Source organism: Balaenoptera borealis, assembly GCF_965194805.1.
Source record: "Balaenoptera borealis genome assembly, chromosome: 14".
Classification (NCBI taxonomy): domain Eukaryota; kingdom Metazoa; phylum Chordata; class Mammalia; order Artiodactyla; family Balaenopteridae; genus Balaenoptera; species Balaenoptera borealis.
Window position 1 is genome coordinate 76044098 of NC_138875.1, and position 18434 is coordinate 76062531.

The following is an 18434-nucleotide window of genomic DNA, read 5'->3' on the forward strand; positions in this document are numbered from 1 at the left end:
CCCACCACCTAGATACCACCATGCCTGGCTCTCAGTAGATACTTAGCCAATATCTAACGAATGAATGAATGACTGCCTTCTCACAATATCAACTGTCATCTCTCTTGGGGACTCCCAATATCCATCTGTAGATCCAATCTTGCTAGCGCAATTTAGTTCCAAATTTCCAACAAGCTTATGAGCATTTCTACTTAAAAGCCCCACTGTCTACACATTAACTATCCTTATCTCCACTCTGTTGCTAGATTAATCTTCAAAAACCTTGGCTTTATTTGTGTCATACAACTCCAAACAAAGAAATCTTCAAAGACATCCAAGAGAAAAGTCAACTGAGGCAAGAGTGAATACACTGTACAAGTACTCCAAGTTTCTTAGGTCCTTTGTAAACCAATTATAAAAAGAAACCAAGTAAAAAATGTCTCTGCAAAGACATAAAATGAGAAAGTAAAACTTACCACAAGTTCAAAAATGTCCATGAAGACAGAATGTCCCTTAGGTGTTTTCTCATTCAGACTGGCAGGAGACCAGATCCAATAGAAGTAAGTACCATCTGAAGAAAGGTGCACGGTGCTCATAGTGCTGCCCACAGGGAGGTGATTGGCTGGCATTGGCACCATCTGGCACACCTGGACATGAAAGGGAGGAAAACTTCATTAGTGTGACATGTAAATTCTGATTCTATCAGTTCATCATTAATGCCATTAAGTCCAAGAAGAGAATTCAATAGGCCTCCTGGTCAAAATAAAACTGATTATTTATCTCTAAGAATAATATATGAAAATTACATGACAGAAATATAAGAGTTCATACAATGTGCCATGCAATAGATTAAAAGATTCCTGAGATTAATTCAAATTACATTTTAATAGGAAAAAGTTTTACTAAACACTTTGAATCTGCTATGCATGCGTGTTTTATCAAACATGTATTAAAAACAAAGCTTTTTAGGGGATATGGGGATATATGTATACATATAGCTGATTCACTTTGTTATACAGCAGAAACTAACACAACATTGTAAAGCAATTATACTCCAATAAAGATGTTAAAAAAAAAGAAAAAACCAAAGTTTTAGAGAAACAGTACTTTCTGAAATTCCCTTAGTATATAAATTTAAGGCTTAAGTATATCTAAAGGACAGGAACTATATTTTATTCATCTTTATATTCCCAGCACCTAATTCAGAGTCTAATCATCATGGAAGGAAGGAAAAAAGCAAAGGTGAGAGGAAAACAAAAGGGAAAGCAGAGAAGAGGGAGAAGGAGTAAAAATATGAAGGTAGACACAGATCCTAACTTAGCACATGAGGGCTTACTGAAATTCACCACGTCCAGCAGGAGGGAAAAGATGAACACCCATTCTCTGTATTAGACATGAAGCATGTGTTTCTAATACTAACCATCTTTCAGTTTCAGTGTAATGAATAAGTTCTGCATCATTTCACATTAAATGTACAGTTACATACTAATTTTTACTGCCAGAGAAAAGCACTTAAAATAAGAGAAAATGAGAATCAAGAGAACTGCTGACTAGGTTTTGTTTTTTTTTTTTTAAAAATCCAAGAATAGGAACAGAACTGAAAATCCCCAAATAAAAATAATTAGAGAAGGTCAGGTGCCTTCAGGAGACAGTAAGAATGACCTTCAGTTACTCCATCTCTTTGGGTGAGTCACTAGTTTTCCTAAGGTTATTGCTTTTGACCCCCGAACTCATTTCATATGAACTTTTTCCCAGACTTGTTTTGGCTACCTCAAAAGTTAAAAAAGTCATTTAGCTGCTATAACCACACTTTAAAATTTGTAATGCCAAGAAATCTAGAAAGTTGACAGCTACTGAATGGCTTAAGCTACCCACAAATTGTTCCAATGCACCTATCTAGTTAGTGAGAACACTGCTTTCTTGGGCAACAAAGTTTTTGCAGAAACACAGAGGATACTGACATTACTTCAAATGTAAACCACGTTCCAAGATTTAACATCTGTTTAAGTCCCCAGGCTATTTCAAATAAATACAGGCAATGTTCTCATCTATCTGCATTACTGATAAGAAATGAAGTTAATTTGGCATCTATTTGTTCATTTTATTCATCTAACAATTTTTGAGGGCTTCGATTGTGGTGCAGTGGTTAAGAATCCGCCTGCCAGTGCAGGGGACACGGGTTTGAGCCCTGGTCCGGGAAGATCCCACATGCCATGGAGCAACTAAGCCCGTGCGCCACGACTACTGAGCCTGTGCTCTAGAGCCCGTGAGCCACAACTACCAAGCCCGCGTGCTGCAACTACTGAAGCCCGTGCACCTAGAGCCCGTGCTCCACAACAAGAGAAGCCACTGCAATGAGAAGCCTGTGCACCGCAACGAAGAGTAGTGCCCCTTCGCTGCAGCTAGAGAAAGCCCGCGCGCAGCAACAAAAACCCAAGCAGCCAAAAATAAAATACATAAAATTTAAAAAAAAAACAATTTTTGAGCACCTCCTATGTGCTCTGCAGATGCAAAGGTGAGCAAGACTCAGTTCCTGTTCTCCAGGAAAGGCACAGTTGAGTGACAGACAAGAAAAGATGTAACATCCCACTTAAATCCTGGATGTGACTACTCTCAGGGCACTCACTCCACAGATGGTAACTCTAAACCGTTCAGTTTGACTTTGGTTGAAAGGCAGAAAGTTGTAGCATAAAGAGCTCAAACTCTAGAGAGGATGGGTTCAAGTTCTCATGCTGCCATTATCGTGTGGCAAGATACTTGACCTCTCTAAGCTCACTCCTTCATTGAAGGACAAACACTTACTGAGTGCTTACAACACGCCTAGCCTCAGGTGCCTTAACTGTAAGATGAAACTGCCATAGTCACACCTCACAGATAAGGAGAGGAAGTATATGTAAATTGCCAAACCCAAACTTTGCCTGGCAAAGAGAGACACTGTTATTATCAATTATCAATCAAATGTTGTGCTACATTCTAAGGACACAAAGATGAGTAAGACAGGGTCCAGACCTAAAGGTGTGTGCGGTCTTGGGGAGGAGTTAGATACAACAGCAGGCGATTTCAGTATAATATAGCAAGTGCCATAACAGAGCGCTTTAAGAGCACCAAGGATGAGCTCAATCCCAAGCGCACAATGATTTTATCTAAACGCATTTCAAAGCTCCAATTCCCACAGAAAGGCTGTTTAGAACAAATTGAATAGGGAAATAATGCCTTCCCAAAATAGATCTAGTTAAAAAAAAAAAAGCTGGGATTTATACCATCTTTGACTCTCTAAAATTTTTTTAATCCTAAAAAAGTCTGTCGGCCTTAGTAACTCTTAGAGAGCACATTCACTCAGATCATGTGGGAAAACTTAAGACATTAGAGAAAAAACAGAATGCCCAAACGATAACAGTTAAAAGGATGCCACTCCGGCAGGAAACTATATCAACTGTGTTATTATTCCTTCTGATGATGTCACAAACTTCCCTTACTGTCTCCAAAATATAAAATACAAAGCCTTGGTGTTCTGTTTACCTGAAGGGTATTCTGGTCAATGACCTGGAAAAGAGAGTGAGGTTTATTGTCAAAAGATACAGGCCGGTGGAGAAGACTGCCACTGCCAAAAGCAATCCATCCTGGTTCCAGCTCCTCATTCCGGCAGTACACAAAACCTCTGTGGGGAAAAACAGTATACAGGCTAAGTCACCAGGTCATGTCTGAAACCTTGCAATGAGCTACAACAGACAAAACAACATTTCCCTCCTAATTTGTTTTCAATGACTAAGTATGCAAAACATCTGAAGGAGAATAAACATATTATATTAACTTTGAGACTGACAAACTATGGCAAATATTAATTTCCCACAACAAAGTGGAGAGGAGAAAAAGTTGGGGAAACGGTCTAATTAAATATACATAAGGATCTCAAACTGTGGTTTCTTTTGGCAGCAATTCATAGATCTTATATCCCAACTGAAAAAAAAAAAAAAAAAAAAATCACCGCTGAGCCAATGTCAAATCCAAGAACAAAAAGACTTAACTCAAAAAATATCCATTTATCAACATGGAGAAGTCACTAATATAAAAATTCTGATCACAGAGGAATTTCTGGCTAGAAGCTAGAAACAATGATTTTAGGGCTACCAAACTCTTTATAGAGTCAAAACAAAGCTGAAATGCATTAACAGAACCAGAGAGAGAAAGTGACAGTGAGAGAAAACCAGCCATTCAGACTTGTTTAGTCACTCGTCAGTCTATGGGGAGTTAGCACGCACTCCCAGGTGACTTCATCACAGATTCAGGTAACGAGGAAAACGTTCCAGCCAAATCATTCAGCAAGTTCCATGCAACTGACCTGAGAGTACCATGTAATCCAGACCCCAATTTGCTTACTCCTCTTCCAACTGAGTTAGTAGTATACAGGTAAAGACCATCTGCCGTGACACAGCGTCCCAAGTCAGCATCTGAAATCGTTTTTTCACAAGTAAATTATATACATGCTTTTTCTAATGAAATTATTAACGTGCTTTTTCGAATGAAAAAGCCATTAGGAGGCTGAATGAAAGATAATCTCCCATTTCTTAAATAAGTGCTTCTTGGGAATTCCCTGGCAGTCCAGTGGGTTAGGACTCGGTGCTCTCACTGCCGGGCCCCAGGTTCGATCCCTGGTCGGGGAACTAAGATCCCTGCAAGATGCACTGTACTGCCAGAAATAAAAATAATAAAATAAGTGCTTCAATGTGACTTCCAGGGAAGATGGCTTGAACACCTAAAACAAAACTTCAAAATGCATGTAGGATTAGAGACCAAGATCAGGGAAAGAGGTCAGATAGTTATTAGCAGGAGAACCTGGTTAAGTCTGCCAAAGATTATTTTTCTTTTTTTTTTTTTTGAATAGCAAAAATACATTCCTAACTCTAATCTGAAATGACTAAGCATACAATACTTTCCCTAAGGATTGTGTAATAAAAAAGGTGTGAGATTTAAGAGTTTGGGGCACTTATTAGTTGACATTGGGCCTCTTTGAACTTCAGTTTCTTCATCTGTAAGATGAAGATAATATGTACCTCAAGAGTTACTGTGATGGTTAAATGAGACAACATAGGTAAACACCCACACTGCTCTCTGGTACAAAGCCAGTGCCCCATAAATGGCAAATGATTTTATGTTGATAGACTGATGCTATACATTGAACTAAAATCTACTCTTTGTGGATTTTCCATCTAGCGATCCTAATTTTAAATTTCTGGAGTGACACAGCACAAAAGTACAATATCACTTCTATTTAAAAAGAGCAATTATGTTTCCCCTTAGGTATATCTTCCCCAAGCTTAAAACAAATAGTATCTCTCTGAATGATAGTAAGTGGTTTACTATCATATTCTAGAGAATTTACCTTAAGAGAGCTTACAAATAAAACTTTTTTTTTTTCAAAATTAATCCACTTACTATGTTTAAGTGGAGTTTCTCTACTATTTGTCATATTACAAGAAATCCAGTGTAATAGCACTCAAATTAGTACTAAGTATGTGGTTATCTTAAAAATTCAGTCTACTAATCCAAGACAACCGAGACTTGTTCCTATTAGTTCTTCAAAAAACAGTTAAAAGTAGGTAATCATTTTCAAAATATTAATTTCATTCCTTAAACATTTTATTTTAACTTAAAACTTATAAAAATACATTTATTCATCACTCTTTAGATTAAGGCCAAGGCCTTTTGAGTATGGATCTGACAAGGAGTGAGAGTGAAGGTGACAGAGTAAAACAAGATTGGCCAGAGTTGACACTTGTTGAAGCTGAGTGATGGGTATACAGGGTTTACTGTAGTATGCTTTCAACATCTGGGTATGTTGAACGTTTCCACATATTAAAAATTAAATAAGACTACTTTTTAAATTTTTATAAGAAAAACATCCTTTAGCCAGGAGCAAAACCAAAGGTACAAGAGAGTGAAAAGCATACAGATCAGCTTAATACCATCATCCTCAGTAAGAAATTACTCCAAAGGAGATACTAAAAGGAGTAAAAGGAGAGAGTAAAGAAAGGGGTTTTGGTTTTGTATGAATTTATAAATTTCCGCCTATAATGTTTAAGAACTTCTTGGGCATTGCAGGCTTTTTGCTTCTCCTATTGACTCCAGTTGAGTCAGTGAAGATAGTAACTCATATCCGGAAGTCTTGCCTCTGTTCCTCTCATCACTTTCACATGACTGTCTGGAAGAAACAGTGGACTGTGAAAAGGCACAGGCACTGGATGAGAGGTGTGCGGATGGCCCACTGCTTAGACTGAACCCCATTCCCTTATAGTTACCTAGGAAAGCTGCCCCCATCAAAAGTGTGAGAAGAAGGGGTGGGCAGAATAGACTCTGAATCCCACTCTAATTTCTTAGAGAATACCAATTTCTTAGAGATTGGCTTTGTTGAATCATTCTAAAGCATTCCATTTTTTAAAAAAATAAATTTATTTATTTAATTTTTTTTTGGCTGCATTGGGTCTTCATTGCTGCATGCGGGCTTTCTCTAGTTGCGGTGAGCGGGGGCTACTCTTCATTGCGGTGCGCGGGCTTCTCATGGCGGTGGCTTCTCTTGTTGCGGAGCACGGGCTCTAGGTGCACGGGCTTCAGTAGTTGGTGGCACGCAGGCTTAGTTGCTCCGCGGCATGTGGGATCTTCCCGGACCAGGGCTCGAACCCATGTCCCCTGCATTGGCAGGCGGATTCTTAACCACTGCACCATCAGGGAAGCCCTAAAAGCATTCCATTTCTAAATGTAAATAATTTCCTAGGGTTTTTTAAATTCCTACTTTATCACTTATGTAATATTTAATGATATAATCACAAGTACCAATTACAATAACAAACAGGTTTGGAAGCAAGGCAGACTCTTGGCAAGCCTGCAGCTCCGTAGGTGGGAGCAGCAGTGCACAGACTCTAAGAAGAGCCTACTGGCCTCATGGGTTTTGTGTGCCACGGCACCGGTCAGTACATCTACCAAGCAAATAAAGAGGCCTAATTCATCTGGTAAGTCAGTTAACTGCAGGTCATTTCAGAGACCTTCTGCCATTTTCACTGAGATCACAGAATAAACAGATATGTAATACCTGTGAAACTGTGTAAAAACATTTTAATCTAGTCCCCTTTATTTAAAGGGGATACTTAACAATTCATGCTCCTTTGAACAATCTCTTTTTTTTTTTTTTTTTTGCTTTTAGGACAAGAGGTTCACCAGCATACACACAATAAATTACTAAAAGAAACAGTATCAGGCAACAAGACCTGATACTCTATTCGTGGACTTAAGGCTCCCATGCCCAAATTCAAATACCCAGGAATTTAAGTAATTCATGCCTCCTTGGCAGGAGTGTATGGATGATCCTTTTCCCTTGCGATAGTAAAACCTATCCATTTTCTTACCTCACTGAGTATCAGCTTTTATACTTTTACTGATAAAGCAGACAATGATTACCCTGTATAGGAACCTTGAGCTCTTAATTAAAAGGAATACAGAGTTATATCTAAATCGTTTGCCACAATTATCTAAAACCACTCTTTTCATATCTTAATTTCAATCACAGGACCAAAACCCTTGCATTACCTTTATTTTCAGAACTGGAGCCAGTGTTGCTATCTGGTGCAGGCAACATGTCTTCATACCCCCATGATACTATGTGTTTGCCACCAAGCAAACAGGAGGGGGATCCAGGTCCCCCTTCCAAAAGCAACAGCCTAAATAGGGGAGACAGAGAATCATAAAGACACCGAGACTATCCATTTCAGCAAGAAGATAAAAGTCTACTTAACATCTCAAAGAGCAGAAAACTAAAATATTTCTACACAAATACTATACATCTGAAAAGACATTAACAATACATATATTTTTAAATTAGAAAATTACAAAGTAGTGCTTATGGAAATGTTATAATAAAATTGTAGCTGTGTGTAAAATGTATATATTTTACATGTATACATATCTGAGAGAGAGAGATAGAGAGAAGGGGAGGGATGGAGAGAAAGGGGTATGAACTAGGAAACGCATATAACACATACAACACTAGGAGTAGTTATCTCTGAGTAGTGAGATTATGAATGACGTTCACGTTTTTCTTTATACCTTAACGTCTTATCACCTTGAAACCTACAATAAGAATTCATTACAAGCTATTGCACTTTTTTACCACAAAAATTAAAAAATGAAAAATAACATGCTCTAGGAACACCTTCCAAGAAGGAAAGAAACAAAATTCTCACTTAAGATGAAAAGAATAACATACTTATTTTAAAATATGAGTCATTAATTGACAAAAAGAGTTTAGCAATTTACTTATTAAAAGAGCTTTTATGCACAAGGCTCCCTTGTGTAGAAGGAGGGTGAGGATCCAAAGTGACAACTTACCTATACAGCACATCGGCTACAGGCAGGGACCCTAGATCTGTCTGTTTCTGTAATAGATGGACTGTATGAACAAAAGTTTTCAATGATCCCCTAAAAATAAAAGGAAGGAACAGAAAATCATCAAAACTGAAACGTCAAATAAGGTTGTTAATGTCAATTTTATTAACCACACGGAGAGCTTCCAAATTGGGTCTGCTTCTGCCAATCAGTAGATGTGTTGTACAAAATGTCAAAACAGACGTGATTCTTACCATGCCAGTTATGATACTCTTCTTGTATTTGCAAAGGTAAATAATGTTCCCCTAACATAAAAGTTCAAAACATAAAGCTCAAGCACAAAGAATGTGTGGCTATTATGCCTGATACTGTTTCATCATCAAGTTGATCTCTAGCTGAAGGAGATATTTCATAGGAAGAGATTATATTTAAAGTGTAGCAGTATTTCTAGGCTTAATTTTTTAATATCTTTGTTAAGTTCATCCATTTTACATAAACATCTCACACATTAAATATGACTGAAGAGGAAAACATTCAAATAATTAATACTTTGTGCTAAGAGGTGTTCCTTCTGCTTCCCCCGGCTGTGCAGTATGTGACTGTAATGCTTGCAGAGCTCACTAAGACCCCATTTCCTTTTGGTTCCCAAAGCTTGAGGCTCTGGGAAGTCTATAGTTTGGTCAGCAGGATCTAAAAGAAGGTGCTTTTAAGATGCACAAGACTTACCTGGCCAGATCCCAAGTATAAATCACCCCAAGAACATTTCCTGAGCTAAATGATCACCAGTATCAGATGGGCTGACTTCAGATTGCTACCTTATTCTCTTAGCCAAGGCTTTAATTGCTAGGTATCATGTGCCTAAACCCTAAAAAGAAATGGAATACCTAACACAGGACCAAGAAGGCCTAGAGTTCTCCTCTTTTTTTTTTTTAATTTTATTTATTTTTTATTTTTTATTTTTGGCTGCGCTGGGTCTTCGTTGCTACACGTGGGCTTTTCTCTGGTTGCAGCAACCGGGGGCTACTCTTCGTTGTGGCGTGCAGGCTTCTCATTGCGGTGGCTTCTCTTGTTGGGAGCACAGGCTCTAGGCGCGCGGGTTTCAGTAGTTGTGGCGCACGGGCTTAGCTGTTCCGCAGCATGTGGGATCTTCCCGGACCAGGGCTTGAACCCATGTCTCCTGCATTGGCAGGCGGATTCTTAACCACTGCGCCACCAGGGAAGCCCAAATCCTCCTCTTAATTGCCCCTTTCACTATATCTGGTGTTCAAAGAATCAAAACCAAAGAACCATATAAGGCAGGGAGGCAGCAGACACAGTATAAAAGCACAAGTTGGGAGTCAGGACCCACAGGCTCTGAAACCCGGCTCTGCCACTCACCAGCGGCACCATGTCAGTCCTGTTACCAAATTCCTATGTCCTTCATCTGTCCAATAGGGATACCTCCCCGGGGTACAACGAGGTTAAAAGAAAGGGGCAAAGGCACAATGGAACATTTAAAACATTAAACCTTCCCTGGTGGCGCAGTGGTTGAGAGTCTGCCTGCCAATGCAGGGGCACGGGTTCGAGCCCTGGTCTGGGAAGATCCCACATGCCGCGGAGCAACTGGGCCCGTGAGCCACGATTACTGAGCCTGCGCGTCTGGAGCCTGTGCTCCGCAACAAGAGAGGCCGCGACAGTGAGAGGCCCGCGCACCGCGCACCGCGCACCGCGATGAAGAGTGGCCCCCGCTTGCCACAACTAGAGAAAGCCCTCGCACAGAAACGAAGACCCAACACAGTCATAAATTAATTAATTAATTAATTAAAAAAAAATTAACCAGTTTAAAAAAAAAAACATTAAACCAACTATAAGATATTATTAGCTGCCAGATTCAGATTTTAAGAGTAAAATTTAGGGACTTCACTGGGGGTCCAGTGGGTAAGACTCCATGCTCCAATGCAGGGGGCCCGGCTTCAATCCCTGGTCAGGGAACTAGATCCCACATGCATGCTGCAACTACGTCTGCATGCTGCAACTAAGACCTGGCACAGCCTAAATAAATAAATAAATAGTAAAGTTTAAACTCCTCCCATGACTCCTAAGCCCCTACATGGTCTGGACTCTCATCTCCTGCCTCTCTCCTACCATTGCATTCCAGCCACCTTGCTCACTTTGCTGTCCTACCCCAGGCACAGAAAAAGCATCAGATTTGTGCCACTTGCTGCTCCTCTTGCCTGGAACTCCCTGTCACTGGCTTTTTTGCATGGCTGGCTCTCTCTCATCATCTAGGCCTCAGCTCAAATGTCTCCTATTCAGTAAGGCTTTCCCTGGTATCTCTAGCTAATGCTGGCCCCCCACCTCCACTTAAGTCATTCTCTATTATTAAAATATCCTGATTTGTCTTCTTACAGTGAACATCCCTCTCAGAAATTATCTTATATATGCATTTGTTGCTAGTTGTCTGCCTCTCTCAGTCTCATGTAAACCTTGCAATTTTAGGGACCATTACCTTGCTCACTGCTGTATCCACACTGCCTAGTAGAGTCTCTTGCACGTGGTAAATGAGCAATAATGACTGACAAAATGAAATCCATTCAACTGTAAGATTAGAGACCATGAGTCACCATGAGTCATTATTTCCCTAAGACCTAGCAAGGTTCCTGGCACATCAGAGATGTTCGATAAATGTTAGCTGGTTGAAATGAATGAACATCTTCAAAATATTTTTTTGGAAACGTTGTTCTGTCTTTGAGAGCATCAATCTCAAAAGTTCAATGATATGCTCCTAAATAACTTCATTTAAGGAGATGATCTAACACTGAAAAGCACATGATTGAGGTAAATAAAGTCCAGAACAAGGTGATAATATTAGCAATAATGTAGGTACCATCTAAAACAAAAACAAAAATACACACCCAAGAAGAAGAAAATAAAAAACACTCATTTCAACGTTTCTGCTGAACGGAATTTGGAATCTCAAGTACATGAAGCAATTTCAATAACTCTCTCTTGGTTCAGACTAAATTAGGGTACATAATAAAAAAGTGAGTTTTATGATCCCATGTTCATTAAAAACATTTGAAACTAAAGAGTTGATAATTATTCCAAACATCCTAAATCTGTCTAAAGATAGGACTATCTAAAAGCAAAATTTCCCAAAGTAGGACTTTTGCATTAATAACAAATCTATTCAGGGCTCAAAACTGTCTTCTGCATATCCAAAAAAAATAAATCAGTCCAATATAAAGCCTTTACAGGGAAACTTATTTCAGTACCACCCAATAATGTCTCCAGAATTAAGCTCATGTCAGGATTTCCATAATCAACCACAGTCTTCAAGGATCTAAAACTAGGCTATGACAGTTTGCTCAGGGCAAAGAAACTGACAATAAATGCTGGTGCCATTGTGCCTTAAAAATAGCTTCAGATTCAACCATTTGAAGGTCAACTTTGAAACCATAAAAATAGGGAAAGGAGTCTTATAGCTAGGAACTTCATAATCCTCAAAGAAGAACTTTTCCACATTCGCTTTGCTAACAAAAGGAAGAACTCAGTCAAAGAAAAAATTATGAAGGGAGAGAGATTAGTGACACTAATCTATCAGACCGTGGTCCTAATTGGTCCCTAGACAATTAGGTTAGAAGAAAGCAAAGGTAGTGAAACTTTTTCTCACAAATATGTGAGAGTGATCATACAGTTTACTGGGCAGGAGAATGTAAGAAATCCTCTCCTGGAAAAGTAACTCCAAGCATGTTTCCTATTGACGGTACATCAGTAACATCAACTTACAAACGAAGGACAGTATACTATTAAATCTTGCTACACACAGAGAGATCTTTCAGTTAAATTGATGGAGCCAAGCATCAAGGTCCAGAAATATAATTTGTGACCAAGTCTGTGTGACTGAGTCCAGGTGAGTAATAACCCATTCACTCACTGACATACTCCTTACAGACATGCAGGAAAAAAAATTAAAAGCTCTACATATTTTTTGACTGTCCTTCCAGGAGAAATACAGATACAACATCCTCTACTAACTACCTGATGTAAAACAGTAACCATCTAAGGTTGAGTAGACAATGGCAAGTGTTCATTCTCCATTTTAAACTGTTTAAGCTGTTATCATGGTATAACAGAAAGCAAAAACTTGAACTTGGGTTTCAACTCCAGCTCCTGGTACCAAGTTTTGGTGGAAGCATCTTATGCATCGTCAAGGCTGCGAAATTCAATACTGAAAACGAAGAAGGACTTCTGAATGTTAAGACTTCCAACAAATACGCCTGCCCTCTTATTCACTCACCCAACCCAGGAAGCAGCCATCACAAGGTCACCAGTTGGTACCTTTGATTTTCCTTACCTGGCACATGCCAAAGCCACCAGGGCAGCAGCAGCATTTTCTTTTTGCTTATGTGGGATGTGTCGGCCTGTGTCAGAAGTCTCCTCTAGCCAAGAGCACAGCAAAGTTTCGATTCCATTCAGACAGTCAGCAGGCTCCTTGGTCAAGCTCAAAGGCTGGCAGTCGCGAAGGCAGTTCAATAGCACCTCAGCAGTTATGTTACAGAGAGAAGGGTCTGTTCTACTCTGGGACTGAATAAGGGGGAAGACCAGCAGGAGCCCCATCCTTGACGTGAAGGGAGCTTGCTCGGGTTGCTGCAACAAGCCCTGGCGTTTGAGCAGGGCCAAAGTTTCTTCGTCACCCGAACTTTCCCTTTCATGCTGTTCTTCCAAGGCCAGCTGGCGCTGGGCATTCCACAGTCCTCGCAAGGCATTCAGGCGGTATTCCAGCAGGCGGGCATACGCATTGCTCTGATTCCCACAAACGGAGCGCAAACGTTCTGCTAATTCCGTCGGATTCTTGGTCTCAAATGTTAAAATCTAAGGAAAGAACCAATAGAGAAGAAGTTGGTATGTACTGCTTTCACCACTGCTCTCATCTATGGAAGCAAATCTATCCAGTGGCATCTACAAATGGTCCACATCAAAAAATCTTTTAATTGTGGCCAAAGCCAGGTTGCCGATGGAGATTTTTTTCCTTGGCATTTCTGCTAATGCTCCTATTAAAAGTGAGATTAGAACCCAAATCATGAAAATAATTAAGTGTGGAGGTCAAAAGTTAATTTGAGTAGCTTATTTTAGAAAGTTGAGGTATAAATATTTATTCAATGCTCAGGTTATAAATCTAAGTCTCTAACTTCTATTACCAGGTAGGTTGTCAGTGAAAACAGAACAAGTTTCATCTTCAAGATCTAATATACCAACTAATAAATGATTGTTTATTATTCTTTGATTTTGAAGAACACTCCATTCTTACTACTGTTAATCCATTATTTCAATTGGTGACATGGTATAGATTTATCCAGTTCACACTGATAATGGATCCACCCTTATTTTCTCACCAAAAACATACAATTATCAGGAGACCTCCTTCAGATTTTCAGCAGCTGGGGAAATGATAAAACCATTAAATCCTCAATCAACTAGGAAACAGCTATGAAGATAAAGAATCAAACTAAATTTATGATGCAAATAATTTACGCATGTAAGTGTGACTAAGTTAAAATGAACAGACTGTTGTAACCAGCAAATAAGAGGCCACTCTTGGAACAAGCACATTAAAACAGATTATCAGGCACCAGAGGTGTCTGTTTCTCAGTAGACCAGAAAGTCAGGGTGGGGAGAGGCTTGGAGTAAAAGCAAAGAAAATTCTGTCAAGTCATTGGCACTGACATTTTAAAGGGTCACAGGTCACTTTCTCTCATAAACCTGCAAAATACTTCTTTTTTAATCTCAAATTTTGCCCTTAAAACTGTTAGCCCAATAAAACAACAAGAACTTCCAGAGAAATGTAAACCCTGTAACTGCCTAGCTTAGCTATACATGCAAGTCGCTAAACTGAACTGAAAAAATGTTCAGTTTGAAAACAAATTCCAATTCAAAAAATGAACTACGTATGCATCTCATTTAACTGATTTGAAAAAATATTCATTGTTTTAATAAGTAACCAATTCAAGCTTCAGTTCTAGTGTGTCAGATCAGAAATAATATCCAAATGCCATAGAATTTCAACCAACAACGTAGCAATAAAAAGAAATGAACTACTGATATCCACAACCTCAGTGAATCTCAATGGCATTTTGTTGAGTGAAAGAAGTCAATTTCAAAAGGTTCCATCTGCATTATTCTATTTATATGACTTTCTGGGAAAAAAAAATCTATAGTGATAGAGAACAGATCAGTGGTTGCCAGAGGTTGGGGTACAGGCAGGGTGTGACTATGTAGGGATAGTATGAGGGAGTTTGGGGAGGCAAACAAATTGTTCTATATATCCTGATTGTGCTGGTGGTTACATGAATCTATACATGTGTTAAGATTCATGGAACTGCACACCCACCCCCCAAAAAATGGTCAATTCTACCATATAATTTTAAAATAAAATTTAAAACAGTTCTAATAAGGCTATGGTTGCATTCAACTAGGTATCATTGGGTAAAGCGATATTGCAAATCATATTATTAAAAATAAGAACTAGGAACATTTTTATTTAGTTTTTAATACAACAGTATCAAATAATGATTGATTAAATGTCCTTTATCATCAAGTCATACAAATTGTATTTCCCTACCCTTTTGTCTTGACTCATCAAACACAAATTACCCTTTGGATTATTTTTCACATGACAGCAGATAAAATAACTCCAAATTCCTTTAAAAACGATCGCATTTCAAGGGCAACCATCTACCCTGAAGTAATCGTATCTAAGGAAGCTAGATTACCTTCTTTTTTTTTTTTTTTTAAGATCGCTCCCCAAAAAAGTCAGTAACCAGCTTCCACCATTATGATCAACAACCAAAGACTGAGACACTTTTAATGTTATGAAAAGTGACAAAATTTTAAATTTGATCATCTCAAGGTATGAAGATCTAAACAAATAAATTTTGTTGCAGTTTTTAAAATGCTTTTCAATATTGATTTTGTGATCTCTACCCAATACAACTCTTTGATATAAAATACATATGTGAACTTCCCCGGTGGCACAGTGGTTAAGAATCCGCCTGCCAATGCAGGGGGCATAGGTTCGAGCCCTGGTCCGGGAAGATCCCATATGCCGCAGAGCAACTAAGCCCATGTGCCACAACTACTGAGCCTGTGCTCTAGAGCTCGCGTGTCACAACTACTGAAGCCCTTGCACCTAGAGCCTGTGCTCTGCAACAAGAGAAGCCACTGCAATGAGAAGCCCATGCACCAAAACGAAGAGTAGCCCCCGCTTACCACAACTAGAGAAAGTCCATGCGCAGCAACAAAGACCCAACGCAGCCAAAGATAAATAAATTAATTAATTTTTAAAAATTATTTAAAAATTAATTAATTAAATACATATGTGCTCCAAATACATTTTTACTTATGCTACACTGAGCAGCGACTTATGTTATATGAAGCAACTACTAAAAAATTCAATACAGGCTTTTATTGGACACAAGAATCAAAGAACAATTCAGTAACATTAAACCCAGATATTTAGTTTTATTACCAATCTCAAACATAAGTGCTTCTGAAATACGATACTTCATGGTTCATAAAATGATGTATATGACAGAATCTGTAGCTAACTCCAAATATTAAGATTATCTGAAAAAATATATACTATACTTCTGTATTTTTCTGATGGTTCTATTTTTACAAGCACTTCAGTTATATCTTTGGCATTCCACTTGAAAGACAAATATTCTGAAAGGACTTGAGTTATAATATAATTAACCAAATATTATATAATATACACGCTTAAGTGACTGTTATGTTTATTGATTTAACAGTATCTAAAGCACACTATACTTTCAGAAATCCATTAGATTACTCAGCATTATCCATTTCAATGGCCTTATGAAAACTAAGAACTGTCTGATATGCTGCTGTTTTTAAGAATTCTAAAGTTTGAAGGTCATGGCCTAAAATCATTTCATAAAGATATCATACCTTTGGGTTTTAGTAAGTCAGCTATGGAGGATCTATTCTGGTACTTATGAATATTAAATGATTTGTCTCAGATCCTCATATAAAACCACTGCTCTTAGTAATGGCTCTTGACCAAGATAAAAGACTGTAATGTCATTATAAAATTAATACTTTTTCTTTAAAAAGGAAAAAGGCTATTTAAGGAAAAGGGAAGATCCCTGTCACCCTTAATCAGAAGACAGGTTTGCTAACTGTACTTTGGTGATAATGCTGAAGTCACCCCAATTAAGGGAACGACACTCAAAGCAATTTGTAGCCTTAATATAATTTTATCATATATGACATACATGTTTTTAAGCTAAACAACAATCATTCTGGAAAGCTAAGAGAAGGTAGGCAAAATATTCTTTGCCAACCAAATCTGGCTTTGAACAAGACTCCAATATTTGACATAAGAAGTACAGAGGATCGGGACTTCCTCAGTGGCGCAGTGGTTAAGACTCCATGCTCCCAATGCAGGGGGCCCGGGTTTGATCCCTGGTCAGCAAACTAGGTCCCACATGCATGCCACAACTAAGAGTTTGCATGCCACAACTAAGGAGCCCACATGCTGCAACTAAGAAGCCAGCGAGCCGCAACTAAGAAGCTTGCAAGCTGCAGCTAAGGAGCCCATGTGCCACAACTAAAGAACCCGCCTGCTGCAACTAAGACCTGGCGCAACCAAATAAATAATAAATAAATATATTTTAAAAAAAGAAGTATAGAGGATCATATTTTAGCCAATTTTTTTTTTCATTTGGGAAAACACAGAACATATACCTGTCAGTCATGATGAGAAATGTAAAACGCCAACATGCATTTCAAGTAAGTATGGTAGGGAGAATAAGCATATAGAGGCTTTTCAAGTAACAGAGAATACTGTATAAACACATAAGGAAATTAACTAGACTAATAATTAGTAGAAAAATCAAGATTAGGGAATGAACTACCATATTCCCCTAAATGTTAATCTCAATTTCCATCTACTTTGCTCTTCAGAATAGCAGAGATGTAATTCTCTAAAAGGGTCAATCAAGATAGACGCTAAAAGATATATTATCTCCTACCTCTGAAAGAAATAGAAAGTAATCCCATTTTTAAGAATTTATCCTATGGGGAGGGTGGGAGGGAGGGAGATGCAAGAGGGAAGAGAAATGGGAACATATTGTATATGTATAACTGATTCACTTTGTTATAAAGCAGAAGCTAACACACCATTGTAAGGCAATTATACTTCAATAAAGATGTTTAAAAAAAAAATTATGTAGTAACATATATATATATATATATCATGTTATGTGTGCGTGTGTATTATATAGTAGTAATTTTAGAGGTGTCTGTGAGAAAATGATAATGAAAAAGAAATACCCAAATCACAATCTGTAAATACTAAAAAATATATTGGATAAAAACTGTGTCATTGTATGTACTAGCTAGATTGCATTACTGCAGATTAAAAATATTACAGTTCCTTATTATTTAAAATAAAAAAAAAAGTAAAAAAAAAAGAATTTATCCTAAAGAAACATTCCAGAAATAAAAATGCACAGAGATTTTCACTGCAGTCTTATTATAGTGGAAAAAGTGGAAGCAATCTCAATATTCAGAAGTGTTCAATTAAATTATAACATATCACAATGGAATATTATGCAATAAATAAAAAATAATTAAAGCTACACAACAATAAAAAGGAGTATAAAAACTGTACATGCCCCATAAAAAGGACTATGTAAAACATGCTTATTCAATTTTGAAATGTCATTGGTATTTGTGGTAATAGAAACATGAGGGGTTTTTTTCCTCTGTTAAAAAAAAAAAAGAAATAGTGATGACAAGTTGAATAGTTCATATTGAAGAAAAGCAGTCTTAACTAGAGCTGGTATTTTACAGAAGCAAACACTACCTTTAAATAACTGCTAGTCAAACAAATAGTGACACAATTGATACAATCAACATTTGGGGGACATATCTGACAGAGAACAATCACAAGTACCATAGGAAGTACTTTCCTTAAATCAATTCACTAGTCCCATCTATTGAACTTTGGCAGCAGTTTCTCTCACTGTAGGACAGGTGGTGGGATGGGAGAGACCACCACAGATGCTGGGAACTAT

The 18434-nt window shown here is 38.1% G+C and overlaps 1 protein-coding gene across 6 annotated transcripts in view; it reads right to left on the reverse strand.

Moving 5' to 3' along the window:
• The window catches only part of HECTD4 (HECT domain E3 ubiquitin protein ligase 4), a 195166-nt gene that overhangs the window by 132731 nt on the left and 44001 nt on the right, over positions 1-18434 (reverse strand). For all 6 annotated transcript variants that reach the window (XM_082353642.1, XM_082353640.1, XM_082353641.1 and 3 more), the window contains exons 2-7: positions 12689-13206; positions 8356-8445; positions 7558-7688; positions 4319-4427; positions 3499-3637; positions 456-626 (exon numbers count right to left, since the gene is read on the reverse strand). In XM_082353642.1, the coding sequence (XP_082209768.1) occupies positions 456-626; positions 3499-3637; positions 4319-4427; positions 7558-7688; positions 8356-8445; positions 12689-13206 (1158 nt within the window). The remainder of the gene's footprint in view (positions 1-455; positions 627-3498; positions 3638-4318; positions 4428-7557; positions 7689-8355; positions 8446-12688; positions 13207-18434) is intronic.